This window comes from Cydia fagiglandana, chromosome 2 (assembly GCF_963556715.1).
Source record: "Cydia fagiglandana chromosome 2, ilCydFagi1.1, whole genome shotgun sequence".
NCBI lineage: Eukaryota > Metazoa > Arthropoda > Insecta > Lepidoptera > Tortricidae > Cydia > Cydia fagiglandana.
Window position 1 is genome coordinate 2,687,955 of NC_085933.1, and position 20,665 is coordinate 2,708,619.

General features: G+C 39.5%; 1 protein-coding gene across 5 annotated transcripts in view; it reads right to left on the bottom strand.

Annotated features, from left to right (window-relative positions):
- The window catches only part of LOC134673632 (diacylglycerol kinase theta), a 77,026-nt gene that overhangs the window by 13,460 nt on the left and 42,901 nt on the right, over positions 1-20,665 (bottom strand). For 2 of the 5 annotated variants that reach the window (XM_063531634.1, XM_063531639.1), the window contains exons 2-6: positions 15,685-15,764; positions 10,715-10,817; positions 5,663-5,874; positions 5,069-5,237; positions 4,475-4,579 (exon numbers count right to left, since the gene is read on the bottom strand). In XM_063531634.1, the coding sequence (XP_063387704.1) occupies positions 4,475-4,579; positions 5,069-5,237; positions 5,663-5,874; positions 10,715-10,817; positions 15,685-15,764 (669 nt within the window). Of the gene's footprint in view, positions 1-4,474; positions 4,580-5,068; positions 5,238-5,418; positions 5,516-5,662; positions 5,875-10,714; positions 10,818-15,684; positions 15,765-20,665 lie in introns of those variants that run through there. The other 3 variants (XM_063531646.1, XM_063531663.1, XM_063531654.1) reach the window with 2 other exon arrangements.

Below are 20,665 nucleotides of genomic sequence, written 5' to 3' on the forward strand. Positions count from 1 at the left end.
AGCTTTAGGTTACTATTTTAAAGGGGTTTAAAAAGCTTACACTAAAAGGTTAATTGTATCCATTTCATATCATATTTTTATGGTTTAATTTAGCGGATTACTACAACAATTTATCAATCTAATTTGTTATCAATTTTAATACCACTTGTCCCACATATCAAGTTATCATTTTCATAAACCTCGTTAAAAATGCTTGTAATTTCAAATGTCCATATAACAACATAGTGTTTCCAACAAAATTTTCAGGAATTAGGCAACTTGATATGTAAGATAGGTTACACATTTAACTAATACTGGTTGCACGATGTGTTTTAACTCCTGAAGTATCTGTTAAAGACATGGTGCAGCCTTCTAACACGTATCCCAGTAAACACCAAGCCAGCTAGGAAACAAACATAATAGCGGTCCAGCGTCCTCGCACCTTTATAGCTAAAATGACAATAAAAAAAACACATAGTCAACAGGCCGAATTAACCCTCAAGGCATAGTAGTATTTCAGCTATAGTCTGTGGTTAGGCATACTGTTAGCTGTAGTGTGAATTTATTGCACAAAAAGATTTATCATTTAAATTTCGATATGTTTATCGTCATTTTATCGACTAAGGAGACCAGTGCTAGCGTGCTAAGGATATCATTATGCTGTAGGCATATTATTCATTTATCGTGTCAAAACATCACTCTCGAAGGGACTTAATTCTTGTTAGAAAGTGACGGTCACGGTGATAAAAACGAGACCAATCTTTGGTCTGTGGTAAATCTAATTATAATCACTATTTTCTAACCCCAGCATCATGGAACCATGTCAAAGATATTGATAATATTCATTCAAAGATACGTAGGTAATTTTAACATAAAAAAGTCATTATTCTTCAATTTAGGGATATTTATGAATGTCAACACACACCACCGGTTCTAATCTACATCACAACCCCGAGAAGATACTGGTGCAAGAAACTCGTTCCGTACATAGTACCTTGACCCAGGGTTCCATTTGACCGACCATACTGGGCCCGATTCGGATTTTGAAATAGACATCTATTAGACATCACCAAGATACGATAACGATATGTTTAAGATCTAACCTGTCAAATTTGACATTTGCGCGATTCTGGAAATACTCTTGAACGATTTCCACAGGATATGACTTAGATCCAATTCACATCTAATAGATATCTTACTCTATCTAACGTAAAAGTGGCATTGGTTGCCCGAATTGCGCTGCAAAAGAGAACTAGATGATATCTAAACTATAACGTATCTAGTACGTGTCGTCGCTTGTGAATATCTTGAAGTTCGAATACGGCAGACTGTGACCCTTAGCACGCCAGCCAGATGTTGATGTTATGTCGGTGTTACAATATGTCAGTGCCACCATACCTGGTGATGGAATACCGCGTCTCGAGTATCCTTCGGGCGACGGCGTCTTTATAAGGTAATAAACGAAAATGAGGTGGCTTCAATCAAGATTTAAAGTCTGAAGGGTGAAGTGGAATTTGAGTGGGATTTTGACTTGATATCTTCGAGATTTTTTTTAAGTAAGTAGTTGCTATTTCAAGACGATAATGCTTTTCCTGAATGATTACCTACATTGTAATGACTATTTCATTTAACTCATTAAGTCAGTAGGCCCTCGGGTCTACGGATCATTTACATTTCGTAGCGGAAAATCTTGCTACGGGCTACGCTGTGGTGCTACAGTGTAGCTGGTTGACCTATATAAGGGTCCCACTAAATAGGTACCGCTTCAACGCTCATTGCTTACACGGCCTAATGCTCTCAGTGTACAGGTCTATTTTAAGTGATCGATATATGTAGCTGGTAAAATTATCTAAGTATACCGGGTGTGGCCTGTAACATGAGAAAATAGTTAAAACATAGATTGTACTCTTCAAACGGTGACACTTTTGTTCAACAACTTTTAAAAATTATGAAGTATTTAGACTCCCTATTTTTCATACAAAAGAAATATTATCTTCAATGGACGCCATAGCCACGCCATTATCATTGTGATTAACGTTGCTTGTCACGCCTTAAACATAACAAAATTCGCAATACATTGCGTCTTAGAATAAACTTTAAAATGGATTAAAAATCAAACCACAAGTTATTTTTAAAAGTCACCGAACAAATGTTGATCAGTATGAGGAGTACAGTTTAATTTTTTGCTCATATTACAGGCCACACCCGGTATAAAACAATTGCGTTATAGATATAAATATGTACTGACAGACAACTTATAATTATACTTAGTTGGTCAAACCAATTTGTCAGTCAGTAAGAACCGGGAAAACTATACTCATCCTTTTCTTTTGCGTGCTAACTAGTACTAGTGAAATGAGACAGCTAGTCGTTTCACAAACTATATAAACTAAACTGTAAATGGCCTTGAGATGGGGTTTAAGTTTAACGGAGTGAAAATGGAATTAGAAGTTTTAAGCGTCATCTACACGGACGAAGTTTTATTACTTATCATGAAATTAAAAACGCGCTGCACATTTTGACCCCACGATGGCCAGTTATGGAAGAGAAATACTTAACGTATTAATGATAAGTTTCACCTAAGCAAAAGCTGTAAAGAGAGCAATTATAATTTATTAACGACGATATTTTGTAATTTTTTTCAGATACAAAAGGACTTTTTAAAACTTCGATATCAAGTCAAATCCAAAAGTGTAAAAGTCAAAGGGACAAAACAGATATCTCAATGGTCGTCAGATAAATGGGTAAGTATGTACATAAATGTAATAGTGCTAATATCGATAGCGTGTTGTTGTTAGTTTTATAAGCTGTATTACATCTTTTAGATTAGATGAATGGCTAGGCAATAATATGCAAATCTGATTAAATAGCCGTCTAAATTAACAAAGCTCCTTTGTGTATGTATCAGGGATTATTTTCGCTAAGCAATCCAAAAATATCGACCGATACATTGGAACGCAAAACTATAATTAAAAGACATGGCTCAAAGTTAAAACCTTCCAAATATCATATATTTCTGAATATATTTTATATTTGATGGCATCATCTAGTCCACAACACAACCTCCTAATTTTTAAAGGTGTGTTTATTGACTTCTCTCGATTCGTTTTACAATGGCCGGTTTTGACAGGACTCGCGCATGCGCGGTCGCGTCGTCACGTATTACGTTACAATGTTCTGCCATTGCCAATATTTCATTAAAAAAACTATATAATTTATGTAAATAAACTAACTTTATTATTATTTTTAAATATAAACGTTTTTCGTTTTTATATATGAGAATATTAGTTGCTTTCTTGATAGAATACGTTCGCCATTCATCTAACCTCAAAATAAGGCAAAGTTTAGGCATGCGCAGAGATATGGGGGACATTGGGAACAGCCTTGTTATAGATCTTTTGAGTTTGAAGTTGTATTGTAATGGACAGTGATGGGGATAAATGATAATCAATGAAGCACATAGCAAAAGCTGTAGGTCATATCTGGTATGAGCAAAACAACAGGCCTACTCAAGTAGGTAGGTAGATCTCACATAACGAGATATTTTTCGAATATAATATGATATAATTACATTTTTGGTTCCTTAAGTAGAATTTATTGATGAAATATAATTATTTCTTAGGTTGAAAGTAGGTACAGCTAACTTTGAATATGTCCATTATTCAAAAGTTGACTTGAAATATCGATGGTTTTGCATAAACCTCTTTGTAACCAGGGTTGTGGTATATGCGTGACGATAATATGTCTTATTAATACTGTAATACAAACAAAGTACAAAGTGTTAGTACAAAGACTGTTATAATGCTCATACCCGAAAACTAACATGCGACCCAATGGGATGGAACCGTGAGCTTCAAAATGGCCTTATAGTCTTTTTATTTTTGTCGTATTTTGATGTTCACGTCCTCTCCGTTAGCCCACACTGCGTCCTAGTTTATAGGTAAGCAATGAATCTGCTTCCCTTCAGACCTTATCTAATATAGGCTGGCATAAAATACAAGGAAGCCTTCATTCCCTGTTGAGGTATCGAAATCCATTTGTTGGTTTGGAGCTGTCATGACGCGGTTGCTTTCATATAGATGTAAGATTGGACACACATCGTAATTTTTGTAGGAATTCTGTAGCAGAGTAGTTGAGTTTAAGGGCACAGTATACTGAATTTAAGCACTGATTAGGCTCAATTGACCATCTTACTTAATATTATTTGTACCGGCTCCATTACGTCTACGAAGCTGCAAAAGATTGCTACAAAATCAACGATGTCCGCTGAAAATATATGTTTTGAGCTATACCACCAATATCAGTGATAAGGTCTTTCTATGGTCTACGTATTAAGCGCAATGTCGTGATTTTCGCGAGCTTGGTGAACCCTTTCCGAGAAAGGACTATCCCCCTCTACACTCCACGCAGACAAGCTCAGACTCGACTGAGGAAGACTTGTAGAGTTGGATAGAGCGATGTAGGAGGCAGTGCAAGCGATGATGATGCGTCGTACCTCTCGAGTAGGGCGGCGAAGCGCCTCCGTGCGGGCTGCAGGCGGCCGGCAGCAGGCGCCGCGCCAGCACCACCAGCCGCGCCGGCCCCCAGCCTCGGTCCCGCGCTGCCCAAAGACACCGCTCACACTCCACCACTTTTACCTCTTTCCACATGTGCCGCGGTATTCGCAACTACCCTACCCCACTCACTGTCTAATAGCCAATGTTTGATGAATAACAACCACGATCACATCCAGGCTCAATTGGAGGGATGGAACTTACACTGGGCAAGGGAACAGTGAGGTGTCTTTGATTAGTTAGTATCAAAGAACGCTTATGAGTCGTGATGGATGTTAAAAGATGGATAGAAAAACGCACGCGCTCCTAAAATATCATAACTTGCGAGCTGTGTAAAATCCAAGCGCCGCGGCGTCCGTTTTTCCACCAGAGATAAAAAGACCGGGCTATTGGGGAATAGCTAATTGAAACACCAACATCTGATCGTGGTCGCGAGCGATAGCTGACTGTCTACAAGCGGCTACCAAGCCTGCGAATGGCGAGGCACATGTTCGGCAGCGGCGGCGGGCGGTAGGCCACCTAGCTAGTCTACTTACGGCAGCCGAAGTCCCGCTGCGAGGGCGGCGGGCGCACGTGGACGCCGATGATGGCCTCCATGGGGACTTCTGTGCGGGGGATGGAGACCGCCGAAGGAGGAAGGAAGATGGGCTGGAGCATCCCGAAGTTGCATTCCTCCGGTATCAGCGATCGACATCCCGCGTGGCACTGTGGGGTTAAGAAGGAGTATTTGAAGAATTGTGATGAGCTGAAACGCTCTATAAAGGTGATTGTGATAAAAAATTAATTTTAAGTGATGGGAAGGAGTATATAAATACTTTTAGCATTTCCTGCCGCACACTTGGAGTCGGCGGGCAGGTTGCCGCGCCGTCTACTGGTTGCCACTCACCGTGCTCCAGCACCACTCGCATCTGTATCCAGTCAGGCATTCCGCCGAGCAGCAGGCGCGCCGGCAAGCCGCAGACTTGGAGTTGCCGGGCAGGTTGCCGCCGTCTACTGGTCGCCACTCACCGTGGTCCCACACCACTCGCATCTTTATCCAATCAGGCATTCCGCCGAGCAGCAGGCGCGTCGGCAAGCCGCACACTTGGCGTTGGCGGGCAGGTTGCCGCCGTCTACTGGTTGCCACTCACCGTGCTCCCGCACCACTCGCATCTGTATCCAGTCAGGCATTCCGCCGAGCAGCAGGCGCGCCGGCAAGCCGCACACTTGGAGTTGGCGGGCAGGTTGCCTTCGCGCCAGTGGTGGGCGGGCCGCGGCTCGGAGCCCGCGCAGTACGTCGCGTTCTCCTTGCAGTCCGCGGCTGCGAAGTCCACGCATTCGCCGTGGACATAGTACTCGCATACTGGAATAAGATTACATATGTCAGCTTGTGTTAAAAGGGTGGAAACGGAACAAATACTATAAGGAAACTTGGGTTTTAGCGCTAGGTACCTACTTTTAGCACAAATCCAATCAAATATAGGTACTTTATTTATGGTAATTATGATGTACTACAGAGTTGGGCGTAATCAATTCCTTTTGGAATTAAATTACACATTACATTACAGTAATCATGATTCCTTAGTAATCGATTCCTTTGGTAATCGAAATTACTGGAATCAAATCCGCTGATTACTTGCGTAATTGATTCCTTTGGAATTGAATATATCTAAGTACAAGTGTAATCGTGATTTCTTCGTAATCAATTACTCCAGTAATCTGATTACGTAATATTGTTCAGACTAAATTACATTACTCGGTGTCAAAATACTTTTGCTCGTTCTTCTCCCAGCCATAAATACAGTTTTTGTGTGAAACTATATCATATAAGTTTTCGGGGGCGCAGATTTCGAAAATGATGACAGTTTTGGAATCCGACATGTCTGCCGTGCAATTTGACATAAAAGTCGTCATGGGTGTCGATTTATAGGTTTCAGAGAGTGCAGAATTCGAAAATGATGACAGTTTTGGAATCCGACATGTCTGCCGTGCACTTTGACATAAAAGTCGTCATGGATGTCGTTTTATAGGTTTCTGGGAGTGCCGGTTTCGAAAATGATGATAGTTTTGGAATCTAACATGTCTGCCGTGCACTTTGACATAAAAGTCGTCATGGGTATCGTTTTATAGGTTTCTGGGAGTGCCGGTTTCGAAAATGATGATAGTTTTGGAATCCAACATGTCTGCCGTACACTTAGACATAAAAGTCGTCATGGGTGTCGTTTTATAGGTTTCAGGGAGTGCAGAATTCGAAAATGATGACAGTTTTGGAATCCGACATGTCTGCCGTGCACTTTGACATAAAAGTCGTCATGGATGTCGTTTTATAGGTTTCAGGGAGTGCTGATTTCGAAAATGATGACAGTTTTGGAATCCGACATGTCTGCCGTGCACTTTGACATAAAAGTCGTCATGGGTGTCATTTTATAGGTTTCAGGGAGTGCCGGTTTCGAAAATGATGACAGTTTTGGAATCCGACATGTCTGCCGTGCAATTTGACATAAAAGTCGTCATGGATGTCGTTTTATAGGTTTCACGGAGTGCTGATTTCGAAAATGATGACAGTTTTGGAATCCGACATGTCTGCCGTGCACTTTGACATAAAAATCGTCATGGGTGTCATTTTATAGGTTTCAGGGAGTGCCGGTTTCGAAAATGATGACAGTTTTGGAATCCGACATGTCTGCCGTGCAATTTGACATAAAAGTCGTCATGGGTGTCGATTTATAGGTTTCAGAGAGTGCAGAATTCGAAAATGATGACAGTTTTGGAATCCGACATGTCTGCCGTGCACTTTGACATAAAAGTCGTCATGGATGTCGTTTTATAGGTTTCAGGGAGTGCCGGTTTCGAAAATGATGACAGTTTTGGAATCCGACATGTCTGCCGTGCACTTTGACATAAAAGTCGTCATGGGTGTCGTTTTATGGGTTTCAGGGAGTGCAGAATTCGAAAATGATGACAGTTTTGAAATCCGACATGTCTGCCGTGCACTTGGACATAAAAGTCGTCATGGGCGTCACGACTTTTATGTCAAAGTGTACGGCAGACATGTTGGATTCCAAAACTGTCATCATTTTCAAGTTCTTCACTCCCTGAATCCTATAAAACGACACCTATGACGACTTTTATGTCAAAGTGCACGGCAGACATGTCGGATTCCAAAACTGTCATCATTTCCGAATTCTGTACTCCCTGAAACCTATAAAACGACACCCATGACGACTTTTATGTCAAAGTGCACGGCAGACGTGTCGAATTCCAAACTGTCATCATTTTCGAAACCGGCACTCCCAGAAACCTATAAAACGACACCCGTGACGACTTTTATGTCAAAGTGCACGGCAGACATGTCGGATTCCAAAACTGTCATCATTTTCGAATTCTGCACTCCCTGAAACCTATAATACGACACCCATGACGACTTTTATGTCAAAGTGCACGGCAGACATGTCGGATTCCAAAACTGTCATCATTTTCGAATTCTGCAGTCCCTGAAACCTATAAAACGACACCCATGACGACTTTTATGTCAAAGTGCACGGCAGACATGTCGGATTCCAAAACTGTCATCATTTTCGAATTCTGCACTCCCTGAAACCTATAAAACGACACCCATGACGACTTTTATGTCAAAGTGCACGGCAGACATGTCGGATTCCAAAACTGTCATCATTTTCGAATTCTGCAGTCCCTGAAACCTATAAAACGATACCCATGACGACTTTTATGTCAAAGTGCACGGCAGACATGTTAGATTCCAAAACTATCATCATTTTCGAAACCGGCACTCCCAGAAACCTATAAAACGACACCCATGACGACTTTTATGTCAAAGTGCACGGCAGACATGTCGGAATCCAAAACTGTCATCATTTTCGAATTCTGCAGTCCCTGAAACCTATAAAACGACACCCATGACGACTTTTATGTCAAAGTGCACGGCAGACATGTCGGATTCCAAAACTGTCATCATTTTCGAATTCTGCACTCCCTGAAACCTATAAAACGACACCCATGACGACTTTTATGTCAAAGTGCACGGCAGACATGTTAGATTCCAAAACTATCATCATTTTCGAATTCTGCACTCCCTGAAACCCATAAAACGACACCCATGACGACTTTTATGTCAAAGTGCACGGCAGACATGTCGGAATCCAAAACTGTCATCATTTTCGAAATCTGCTCACCTGATTCAAATAAGGTGCATCTATATCTAGTAAGCCAATATCAACAACATCTATACATATCTACTATCGAAATGTACTTTTGATAGTAGAAGTACGAAATGTAATCTGAAAGGAATCAGGTAATGCATTCCTGTAATGAGGAATCGACATTGATTACAATTACTAGGAATTGTAATTTTAGAAAAACTGATTCCTGATTCCTCAAATGGAATTGTACTTAGTAATTCGGTATTGTAGATTACAAAGTAATCTGGGAATCGGTAATCAGATTACAAAGTAATTTCGAGTAATCGTGGAATCAGGAATCAATTACGAAATGCCCATCTCTGATGTACTAGCGAAAAACTTGATGACAATCAACAGATTTAAGAATAAAACTCTGAATATGAATAATTATTCATAAAACTTTACAAACCTCTTAGGTTAATTTTATGTTTCGTCCTTTTCTTAGAAATATAGAAGTGTTTACAGATTATGAATACCTATCGAACTATGCTTGTAGCGCGTTTATGAATAACTCCATAAAAATACACTCAGAATAACAACTTATAGCAATAATTAGCGACGTTTTGCAATAACTAATAATTATTAAAATTGGACTCTTATTTTACTTTAGCACAGACTCTACAATAAAAAGTATACTACAGTAAAAATTAAACAAATGAAGTACATGTAACTCTGAAGTTATCTGCATTCGACTTCCTATGACAACTGAATAAACAAAAGAAATTGATTAAATATCTAATAATTAGGTAATTAAGTGATGTTCACAATTAGGTTGACATGACAGACATCGTTAATTTTATAGCATTTACGGTGCAGCGGATTGGTGTTAACGGAATTGGTATAAACAATTTCAAGCCTAATAATGATTAACGTTAATATTAACTTTAATTTACCATTTCAGTTGGAATTATATATATCAATTCCGTGGGTTATTCGCGAATAGTCCAGAACGCAAAATTACTAGTGTAAAATTTTGCCTATATCGCTCTTCACACTGATTTAAACTTTCACGATTATTAAACATTATCAAACTACACAACGGGACTTAATCGCGTATTTAAGTTTTAAGATTTACCTCCACCTACGAATATCGACAGTCTATGTTTTATTTACGAATATCGACAGTCGATAAATCGAATATCGTTAGTGTTGTGTGTCGACAGAGTGACATCCCTAATGCGCAAAACGTTCAAACTGATAAACAAGACCGAGTGCGGGTAGTTCGAAAAACTCGCGCGGCTAGAAGATGTTGATGTCAACTTGAGCCAGTCTTCTCCGAGACCACGGGGACAACGCCGTCCTCGAAACGTCGGAGGTAAATCTTAAAACTTAAATACGCGATTGAGTCCCGTGTTGTGTCGTTTGATCATGTATATCGCTCTTAGTCTACATCGCGAACGGTCCAGAACGCAAAATGCCTACATCATTTACCGTCGTTTGATCTTTACGTAAGCGATGTCGACACTACTATTCTACTACACTACTACTACACACTACTATTCTGTGCGGTTTGGCCTTCGGCCATTTGAAGATAACTAACGAACCTAACCTACCTGTGTGATATAAAACAGTGGTCATTTTGCGTTCTAGACCGTTCGCGATGTAGACTAAAAGCGATATAGGCAAAATATTACACTAGTCATTTTGCGTTCTAGACCGTCGGCGACTATATCAATTTCGTTAACACTGAGGTTCGCAAATTGCGGGCATCTTTCTCTTGGACAGCGTAAGATGCCCGCGAAAATACGCCACTGTTTTTTTTTCATACTTTGTTTGTTTCATAGGCGCACGCTCAAAACGTCCGTTTCGTGGCCAATTCGTGTGAACATTTGGATAAATATGTACAGTCACCTGCAATAATATGTTAAACAACGAAGGCAACAAAAATATCTGACACGATCTTATTTGTAGGGGCATAAGAGCGTGTCACATATTTTTGCGGCCTTCGAAGCGAACATATTATTGCCGGTGACTGTACTACTACAATGCAAGGCTCGTACTTACTCATACAATGTAAAGCCGGCAGTTCATCGAGCCGCTTCCGGCACACCGTGCAGAACTTCCGCTTGTGGTGGGCCGGCTCGGACCAACAGTGGGCCACTGGGTTCTGAAACAATCATAATGCGTTAACCCTTTATAAGGCATAATGGTGTCAGGAATTATGCAAAATTGAACTCTATCTCTTTGAAATAAAGTTCAAAATCATGTGGGAAATATATTCCCTCTGCCTTATAAAGGCTTATGGTCCCGCTAATTGCTTAAAACCTTTGTAAGGCACACTTAGGGACACTTGCACCATCCCGCTAACCCGTGGTTAAGCGGTTAAACCGTTAACCTAGTGTCAAATTGTACTGGCACCCATGGTGACTCCAGGTTTAACCGGTTAACCCCAGGTTAGTGGAATGGTGCAAGGGGCGCTTAGATACACGGCAAAAATTACCACCCTAAAATATCATCGTTTTGTATTTTTTTCTTATGCAAAATTTTCAGGACTCTTAAGAGGCGATGGGAATCGTAACGTGTATTTTATTAAATATTAAATAAATTAAATTCCTTATAACAATCCTATTGCTATGCCCACTATACTTATGTACCTAAATGAGACAGTTGATAAGAAATATTATGTCATGGTTAATTAATTCCGTACTTGCCGAAGACTTGGTAGTACTGGTTTGTAGTATTATTAATACCTAATTAATTAAACGTTTTGGTTTTGAATACTACTGAGTATTCATTATAGTATTTATACTCCTAATACGTATACTATAATACGTTTCAGAAACATGGCAGCGGTCTCTCGCACTGAAGCATTGGTGCGATAGAGAGGGAATGCGATCGAATTTACGCAGTCGCTAACGTAAATGTCAAATGCCAACTCGTGGTAGCCGTGTAGGTACCTACTTGTTTTAGTCTCTCACAAACTCGTCATATTAATTATACGTAGTTATATCTAAAATGCGAGCAATTATAGTTTGTCAAAGGACTGTCTCATTTCAAGCAGACAGAGGGAATCATACTATCTTTGTCTTACATTAGTACTAGCACCCATATGAAAAGGATGAGTATAGTTTTCCTGGTTCTTACTGACAAATTGGTTTGACCAACTATAATTATTTAAATTATTAAATAAACAAAGACGTAGGTAAAGTTTATTGGCTGAACGCTACGCTCGTAGCAGGATGTCTACGGCGTAGCACTTCGTAGCTATTTATATAGAAAATCTAAATATTATTTTTCCCAGAGGCCCACAGGAATATTAAAAATCCCAACTTCATTAGATATTAGTTTGATATTACAGGGGTAATAAAGATAGAGAAAGAAAGAAAATAAAGCGAGAAACGAAAGTAAGGAACAAATTTTCATACTATTTGGGCCCTATTCGGATTATGAAATAGACATCTATTAGATATCTTTTAGACATCACCAAGATACGATAACGATATGTTTAAGATCTAACCTGTCAAATTTGACATTTGCGCGTTTCTGGAGATACTCTTGAACGATTTCCACAGGATATGACTTAGAGATCCAATATATTCACATGTAATAGATATCGTACTCTATCTAACGTAAAAGTGACATTGATGGTTGCCCGAATTGCGCTGCAAAAGAGAACTACACGCGTATTCGGGAAACGAGATAATCACAAGATCTATACATGAGTAATCTGCATAAAATTGCCCACAAGAAAGATTCAGTACAATTTTTCGCTAGGATCAATATTCAAAGAGATATTAACGCGGGAAAGTTAATTATAATCACTTCTAAGGTCCCTTTTTTTAGTTTTTCGTAAATAACTCGTAAACGGTGGCGAATATAAAAAAATGTTGTTAAATGTTAATAATCTACACAAAATTGCTTTTTGTTTTTTAAATAAAATACTCTACACAAAATTCTCTATAAAAAGATTCAGTACACTTTTCGCAGGGATAATTACTTAAAAAGAGAGACGTGACCAGGTGACTTCCCTCTAACCATGCTTTTTAATACTGCTTTTATTTCTTTGGCAGTAAAACTGGTTATCGGTTGACGATCACGACTATCTGCATCGAGCACCCGCCCCTTCGCGCAACGCTGTGGGGGTTCGATTCTGAAAACATTTTTGAAATGGTTAGCAATAACACTCGGTTCGCTTAAACCATCAATATTCGCTGACCGACCCGGCTCAGGGTTAAGTTTTTTAGTACATTTCCAGAACTTACCAAAACTCTTGTTAACATGGTGAGTTGACAGCATATCCATCTTAATTTGCTCCTGATGGTTTTGGCACCATTTCAACTTTAGTTTAAAGTTCCTTCTGGTCTCCACCATCTTGTCGTAAAGAGGGCCTTGAGATGGCTTACCATGAAATACCCACTCCTGGAAACTGAGCCGAGCCTGTCCATGCACTTCCTTCACATACTTATTCCAACCCACAACGCGTTTAGATTTCTTTTTGGTATTATTGTTAGGTAAATTACAACTTAGCTCCGCAGATTCGCATAACTTACAAATAATATCCTTATACATACAGTCTAAGATTAATTTATGGCCAGAGTCATTGCACAACTTATCACAACAGCCTGCTAGCTCAGCAGGAAAATCAATATTTTTCAACTTCATGTTACATAATACAGTGTATGCTTCTATTTGTGATGGCTGCCTATCGCCCCAAATTATTTTAATTTATATTAATAATTTTTATACTTTTTCGTCAATAATTTGAAAAGTATGACTCATAGCAAAAAAAAACTTATACATGAATATTAAACATAAAATTTCCTACAAGAAACATTTAGAACACTTTTCGCTAGGATCAATATTTAAAAAAATAAAGCAGCGGGTAAGTTAATTATAATAAATTCTAAAGTCCATTTTTAGTTTTTCGTAAATAACTTGTAAACTGTGGCCCATAGCAAAATAGGTCATACTTTACAAATTATTTACGAAAAACTAAAATAAAGTGACCTGTGAATTGATTGTTATGAACTTTCTTCCTTTAATATCGTTTCAAATATTGATTCTAGCGAAAAGTGTTCTACATGTTTCTTGTAGGAAATTTTATGTTTATTATTTATGTATAAGTTTTTTTTTGCTATGAGTCATACTTTTCATATTATTAACGAAAAAATAAAAACAAGGAACCTTAGAATTTATTTTAATTAACTTTCCCTCTATCCCTGCGAAAAGAATACTGAATTTTTTTTATAGAGGATTTTGTGTAGATTATTAACATTTAACAACATTTTTTTTATATTGGCCACCGTTTACGAGTTATTCACGAAAAACTAAAAAAAGGGACCTTAGAAGTGATTATAATTAACTTTCCCGCGTTAATATCTCTTTGAATATTGATCCTAGCGAAAAATTGTACTGAATCTTTCTTGTGGGCAATTTTATGCAGATTACTCATGTATAAGAACATTTTTGCTATGCGCCACCGTTTAAGAGTTATTTACGACATACTAGAAAAAGGGACCTTTAATATCAAATATCTCACTTCCGGCCAAGAATTCGATCGAGCGAATTCGGATTCAGCGGGGTCTAATTAGGGTAAAAAAACCCGGTTTCCAAAAAGTAATATGATTTGCCAGTCGAAATCGATTTTTACAAAAATATGACCAGTCTACAATCGTTTTTTGTTTTTTATATTCTGCCAAGCACCTCCTTTAAGTGCGTTCAGTTTATTGATAAAACTTTTAAATTAATATAGAGCCTATATTTTTCATATTATATTAATATAATTTAAAATAAGTATTCATGAATTAAATATTCTTTTCTTTTACACAATGTATTTTGATGTGTAAAACTATAATAGTTTAGTTTAGTTTTCAGTGTAGAAAATAATTTTCAACATTGAAAAAAAATCAGTTTTTAAGCCACCACTTTGTTTTTTATTTTTATTTTGTAAAATCAACCTCTTAATCTTTTTTAGCGTGTAATTTCCTGTCATTTGATACCACACACGACTTTTAATATTTTTTTTGATTTTTCAAATTTCAAATGTCAATAAATGCGTTTTGCATGCATATATTTTGATATATTTTTAGTATGTCATAAAGATACACACAAAGAACTAAAAAAATCAAACCCCGTCTTTGTGGGAATTATTTTGACCCTCACCTACAAGTTTTCATACAACTCCTCTAGTATATCTAGAATGGATCTAGTACGTGTCGTCTCTTGTGAATATCTTGAAGTTCGAATACGGCAATTTGTCAAATATCAAATGATGTTGGCACATGGTGACGTCAGATATCAAAGGTATGATATAAAGGTATAGATGGCACCATCATAGGTTTCACTAGTCTCTAGTTTGGTTCTATGAGACGGCCTAATATTCATAAATAATATAAAATGTAGGCCAAAAAACATGAATTTGACACTTTTCTTGGAGGACTGACTGACTATGCTGGCGCCATCTGTAACTTCGATTGGCCAACCCTATTGGTGGGTCATCCGTGTGCGGTGCTACTGTTGTCAAATCAACATTAACACCTGACGGCTCGGCCACGACATTGCGCGACCTGCGACGGCGGCAGCGGTAACCTTAGTTTGAAGCGAGACACAGCGATCGGACCTTTCGTTCCCACATACGGTTGTCGCTGCCGCCGTCACCAGTCGCGTAATGTCGTGCCTGTCGTGGCCGAGTCGTGACTGCTAAGTGATGCCAGATCAACATCGGAGCAATATCGGGTCCAGTCGATATTTTTGCCACATTCGCGCGTTCGTTTAGCTCTGACTTGTCCGTACATGTACAGGGTAATTCGCCAGTAACTGGCCACTTTCAGTAACTGCATGGCCGCCCTAAACTAAAAATGAATTCTATTCACCTATAAACAGAATTCATTTTAGTATAAGATTTCAATAACTGGCTACTTTTAGCAACTGGCCACCTTACCTGCCCTGGGGTCGCCGGTTACTAAAAGTGACCAGTTACTGGCGAATTACCCTAAGTGCGAATTGTCCTGACAGATGAGTTTGGATAAACTTACTTTGATGAGGCTCGGCGCTACCCCGCAGCATGGCGTCACCACTTGCCCCACGCAACGCTCGTGCACTATGAAGTTGCACACTGAAACAATAACAGAATACGTTAATATACATACACATACATCCATCACACAATACATATTATACAGAAATATTTTATTCAGAGACCAAACTTTTATATCCGCAACGCAGGCTTCGTCAGGTAAACACAAATTTACAATCAGCTACAGGCATCGTCACAAAAAACTACAGCGATAAAATCCGCAACAGGCTTCGTCAACTCACTTACTATAAAAATACACATTAATAAGAAACGAAATAAAAATAAATAAACCTACAAATAAAATACACCCTCCAACTCACCGCCAGCAGGCAGTGTACCCAACAGGCTGGCCGCATTTCCCCGTTGAATAGCGATGCTAATTCTCTTCTAATTATACAGTATGTACTCGTATCAGAACGAAAGGCAAATGTTTAAGTCATACTGAGCAACTTTTACCATGGGACCAACCCCCGTAAACGCGGAAAAAAATGGATGATTCATACATTTTGTTGGTCTGATGTTGAAATTTCCTATGGGAGAGTCAATTTTTTTCCACGTTTTCGGGGTTGGCTCCATTGTAAAAGTTGCTCAGTATGACCTAAACATTAATGGATATCTTTCTTTGCCTTTCGTTCTGATACATACTGTACCTATACTTAATAGATAGTTAAAGCGCGCTATCAAAGGCTAAAGGGGCCCACTGGTTACCAGTCCGCCACGATATCGGCCTGTCAGTTAAACGCAAAAGGTGGTTCCGAACAACTGACAGGCTGACACCGTCCGGCGAACTGATGATCCGTGGGCCGCTTAAGGCTGCGTTTTCAACAGATATACGAGGGACGTCTGAAAACTTCTAAGCCTAAGATACAAAAACACAATTTTCAAAGGTAAATCACTGTTTATTTTTCGATATAATCTCCTCCCAAATCAATGCACTTTTTACATTTTTTATATAGTGCTTTTAGCCCATTAAAAAAATATTCTTTATTTTGCCCTTCAAAATGCTCCTCTACGGCCGCCTTCATCTCTTCGTCACTAGTAAATCGCTTTCCCCTCAACTCTTTCTTCAAATTATTGAATAGAAAATAGTCGCTAGGGGCTAGGTCGGGGCTGTACGGTGGGTGGTCGATTTCGTCAAAGCCAACTTCCTTCAAAGCACGCCTCGCAACATGAGCGGTGTGGACGGGTGCGTTGTCTTGCAAAAACAAAATTCCTTTCCTTAGTTTACCTCTCCTTTTTTCAACTATTGCTTGTCGTACCTGTCTTACAAGATCTGCATAATAAAGTGCATTTATTGTGGAACCCTTTTCTAAATAATCGATTAAAAGAATACCATCACAGTCCCAAAACACCGTAGCCATTAACTTAGAGGCCGACTTTTGCACTTTAAATTTCTTCGGCGGCCGTTCCCCCTTCTCAATCCACTGCATTGATTCGGACTTACACTCCGGGTCATACTGTCTGATCCATGTTTCATCGACAGTTACTATTCGGGAACAAACTTCGTCTATATTATCTTCGCACAAGTCTAAAAACGCCTGGGAAGTTTCTGTTGGAAAGTCAATGGCACACTTTATTAATTGACATGCACGTATAGAGGTGCCTTTAGAATATTTTGACTCTGGCAACTTGTGCGCTGTCATTCTTTCTCTTTTGCTATCACGGATCGACCGGTAAACATCTCATTAGATTTTACTCTCGATATTATAAGTTATTTACTTAATGTTAATGTCCTTATTGACGAATTTACATTTGTGCATTTTGGAAATACACGGAGTGTTAAAGGACGACGTTGTTTTAGTTCACTATCGCACCACTTCCTCCTGCTGCGTATGCACCCAGTGACAGGCTCTGCTTAACAGGTTAAGATGCCCAGCATACCACGAGAAAAGGAGAAATCGTGATCCATCTAGTAAGTGGCTGTCGATCGAGTGGCAAAACCTCCAAAATATAATCTCTTACGTCGTCCTACAACGTTGATTCTACATATTTTTGACATAAATTGCCACGATGGCTGTTAATGCCACTAATGTCGTCATGGGCACTCCCGTCATCGAGAAGCTGGACGGGAACAACTATCTAACGTGGAAGTTCGCATTGAAGATGATTTTGATCACGGAAGGATTGTGGGACACAATAGACAGGGAGTCGGACGAGGCTTTGACGGGCACAGATGCCGCGCGCGACCAGCGCGCTTTGGCACGTGTTTGTCTCAACATAAAACCGGCTTTATTTCAATACGTTCGGACTGCGACAACAGCTAAAGAAGCGTGGAAAAACTTGTCAGAAATATTTGAGGACAAAGGGCTGTATCGGCGAGTGTTACTTTTAAGGCAACTACACAGGGTAGATTTTACCGAGCATGCAGACATGGCTACATATATTGAACATGTAATGTCCCTAGTTCACCAACTCGCTGACATCGGCAGGGTGGTCGAAGATAAAGAAGTGGCCGAAATCTTATTAAGTGGCCTTCCGGCAGACTATGACACCTTGGTGAGCAACCTAGAAACGTATTGTATATCTTCTGAAGAGCTGAAAAGCGACCTGGTGCGTACTCGTCTTCTTCAAGAGGCGCAAAGGAAGTCTGCGAATAACGGGAGCTCGACAACAGCATACATTACAAGCAAGATTAAGTGTACATACTGTCACCGAGTCGGTCACATGAAGCCCAAGTGTTTTAAATATAAGAAAGATAGGAAACAAAGGGATTCTTCCAAGTCTGCCACCGCCACTGCAGCTTTCTTCGCCCAGGACCGGACAGATGTCTTCTTGGACTCAGGAGCGTCTTCTCACCTTTCTAATGATCCAAACTTGCTCAGCAATATAAGGGATACAAAGAAGCAATCCATAAGTTTGGCTAACAGCGAGACAATGTCAAGTTCCAAAACTGGAGATCTTAGTGTTGCTTTAAATGGACAGGTGAGAACCTTTAAAAATGTCATGTTAGTTCCCAACTTATCCGCAAATTTACTTTCTGTGTCTAAATTGTGTAAAGATGGTCATTCTGTTTTATTTAATAATGATGGGTGTTTTGTTTATGATAGGGGTCATAGTCTCAATAAAGCACCTAGCGACTATATGGCTATAGCTAACTGTGTTAATGGAATCTATAAACTCTCTGGGGATGTGTCTAGGGCTGAGGGATATAATCCTAACAGGAAGCACTCTTTGGACCTGCAACCTAGGCAGGTCGCACCGAGCGCTGCAGTTGCCGTCTCTACCCCGTCTGTGATGGACTTGTGGCATTTTAGACTTGGTCACCTGCACTCAGCTGGGATGTGTAAGTTGAGGGATGCATGTGGTGTGTTGTTTCAGGATAAAAACCTCAAGAACTGTGAAGCATGCATTAAGGGGAAGCTTTCGGCCGAGCCTTTCCCTAAGGCTAGTAACAGTACAACAACGCAACCACTACAGCTGGTGCACACTGACGTCTGCGGACCAATGCCTGAGACGAGCCATGGAGGAGGAAAATATCTGCTCACCTTCACGGATGACTACAGCCGGAAGAGTTTTGCCTACATAATGAAGAACAAATCACAGGTATTTGATTGTTTTAAACATTTTAAAGCTATGGTAGAAAAAGAAAAGAGTTTGCCTATCCTTTGTCTTCGTAGTGATAATGGTGGAGAGTTTACTAGTTCTAAATTTACACAATATTTAAAAGAACATGGTATTATCCACCAGACCACTATTCCCTACTGTTCTGCTCAAAATGGAGTAGCAGAGAGGACTTTTCGCATTATATTTGATAAGGTACGCTGCATGTTACAGCATTCAGGTCTCAGCAAACGATTTTGGGGAGAAGCAGCAATGACTGCTGTGTATTTAAAGAATAGGTCTCCCACGTCGGCTTTGGCTGGACGTATACCTGAGGAGGTCTGGTCTGGCAAAAAGGTCAACCTTGGACACCTCAGGGTTTTTGGCTGTACTGCTTTTTCATTGTTACCTGAACATAAGCGAAATAAATTGGATGCTAAGGCAAAGGAATACATTTTTGTGGGATATTGTGATACATCAAAAGGCTATCGCTTAGCTGATCCTTTGGATCCCACAAAGGTTATTAAATCTCGAAATGTTGCTTTTATTGAGAATAGATTTTACAACCCGTGTACAAACCCCTTTCAAGAACTTTCCACGAGTGATAGCATTTTAACTTATAATGATATTTCTAATGAGATCTGTGATATTGGTAATGTTTCTAGTCAGAATAGTCAAGTAAATTCAAATAATGATAATGAAATCGAAAATAATGAAATTATTAATAATGAAATTTTAAATGATAATATTTTAATCAATGATAATAATAATGAGAATAATTTGAATTTATCTGACAGAGATTCATCATCATTTTCAGGTGGAGAAACCGATGAGTACTGCACTGGGAGCAGCGACTCCAGCACAGCTGATTCACCAGGTGCCGGCGGCCCACTACCAGTGAGCCTTCCCCCTGTGGCAGCTGAAAGTGATGGAGCGTCTCATCCTGTGGCCGACGCTACACCACAACGATCGTCTCGCTCCACGCGTAATGTACTCCCTGCGAGGTATTTAGACTATGATTTATCCTTACTCGCTCATGGTCCCTCTCCATCGACTGATGAACCCATTACCTATGAAGAAGCTGTAAGTGGCTCTAATAGCCAGCAATGGCTAGATGCCATGAAAAGTGAGTATGATGCTCTAGTTAAAAACAATGTCTGGGAATTGGTAGATAGGCCCGTTGGTAAAAATGTAATAAAATGTAAATGGGTTTATAAAACTAAATATGATGCTTCTGGTAATTTTGATCGTTTTAAAGCAAGATTAGTCGCCAGGGGCTTTACCCAACGGGAAGGCATTGATTATAACGAAACGTTCGCCCCTGTTGTCCGTCACTCGACAATGCGAATTTTATTTTGTATAGCTAATCAGTTAGACTTAAACATTGACCATCTAGATGT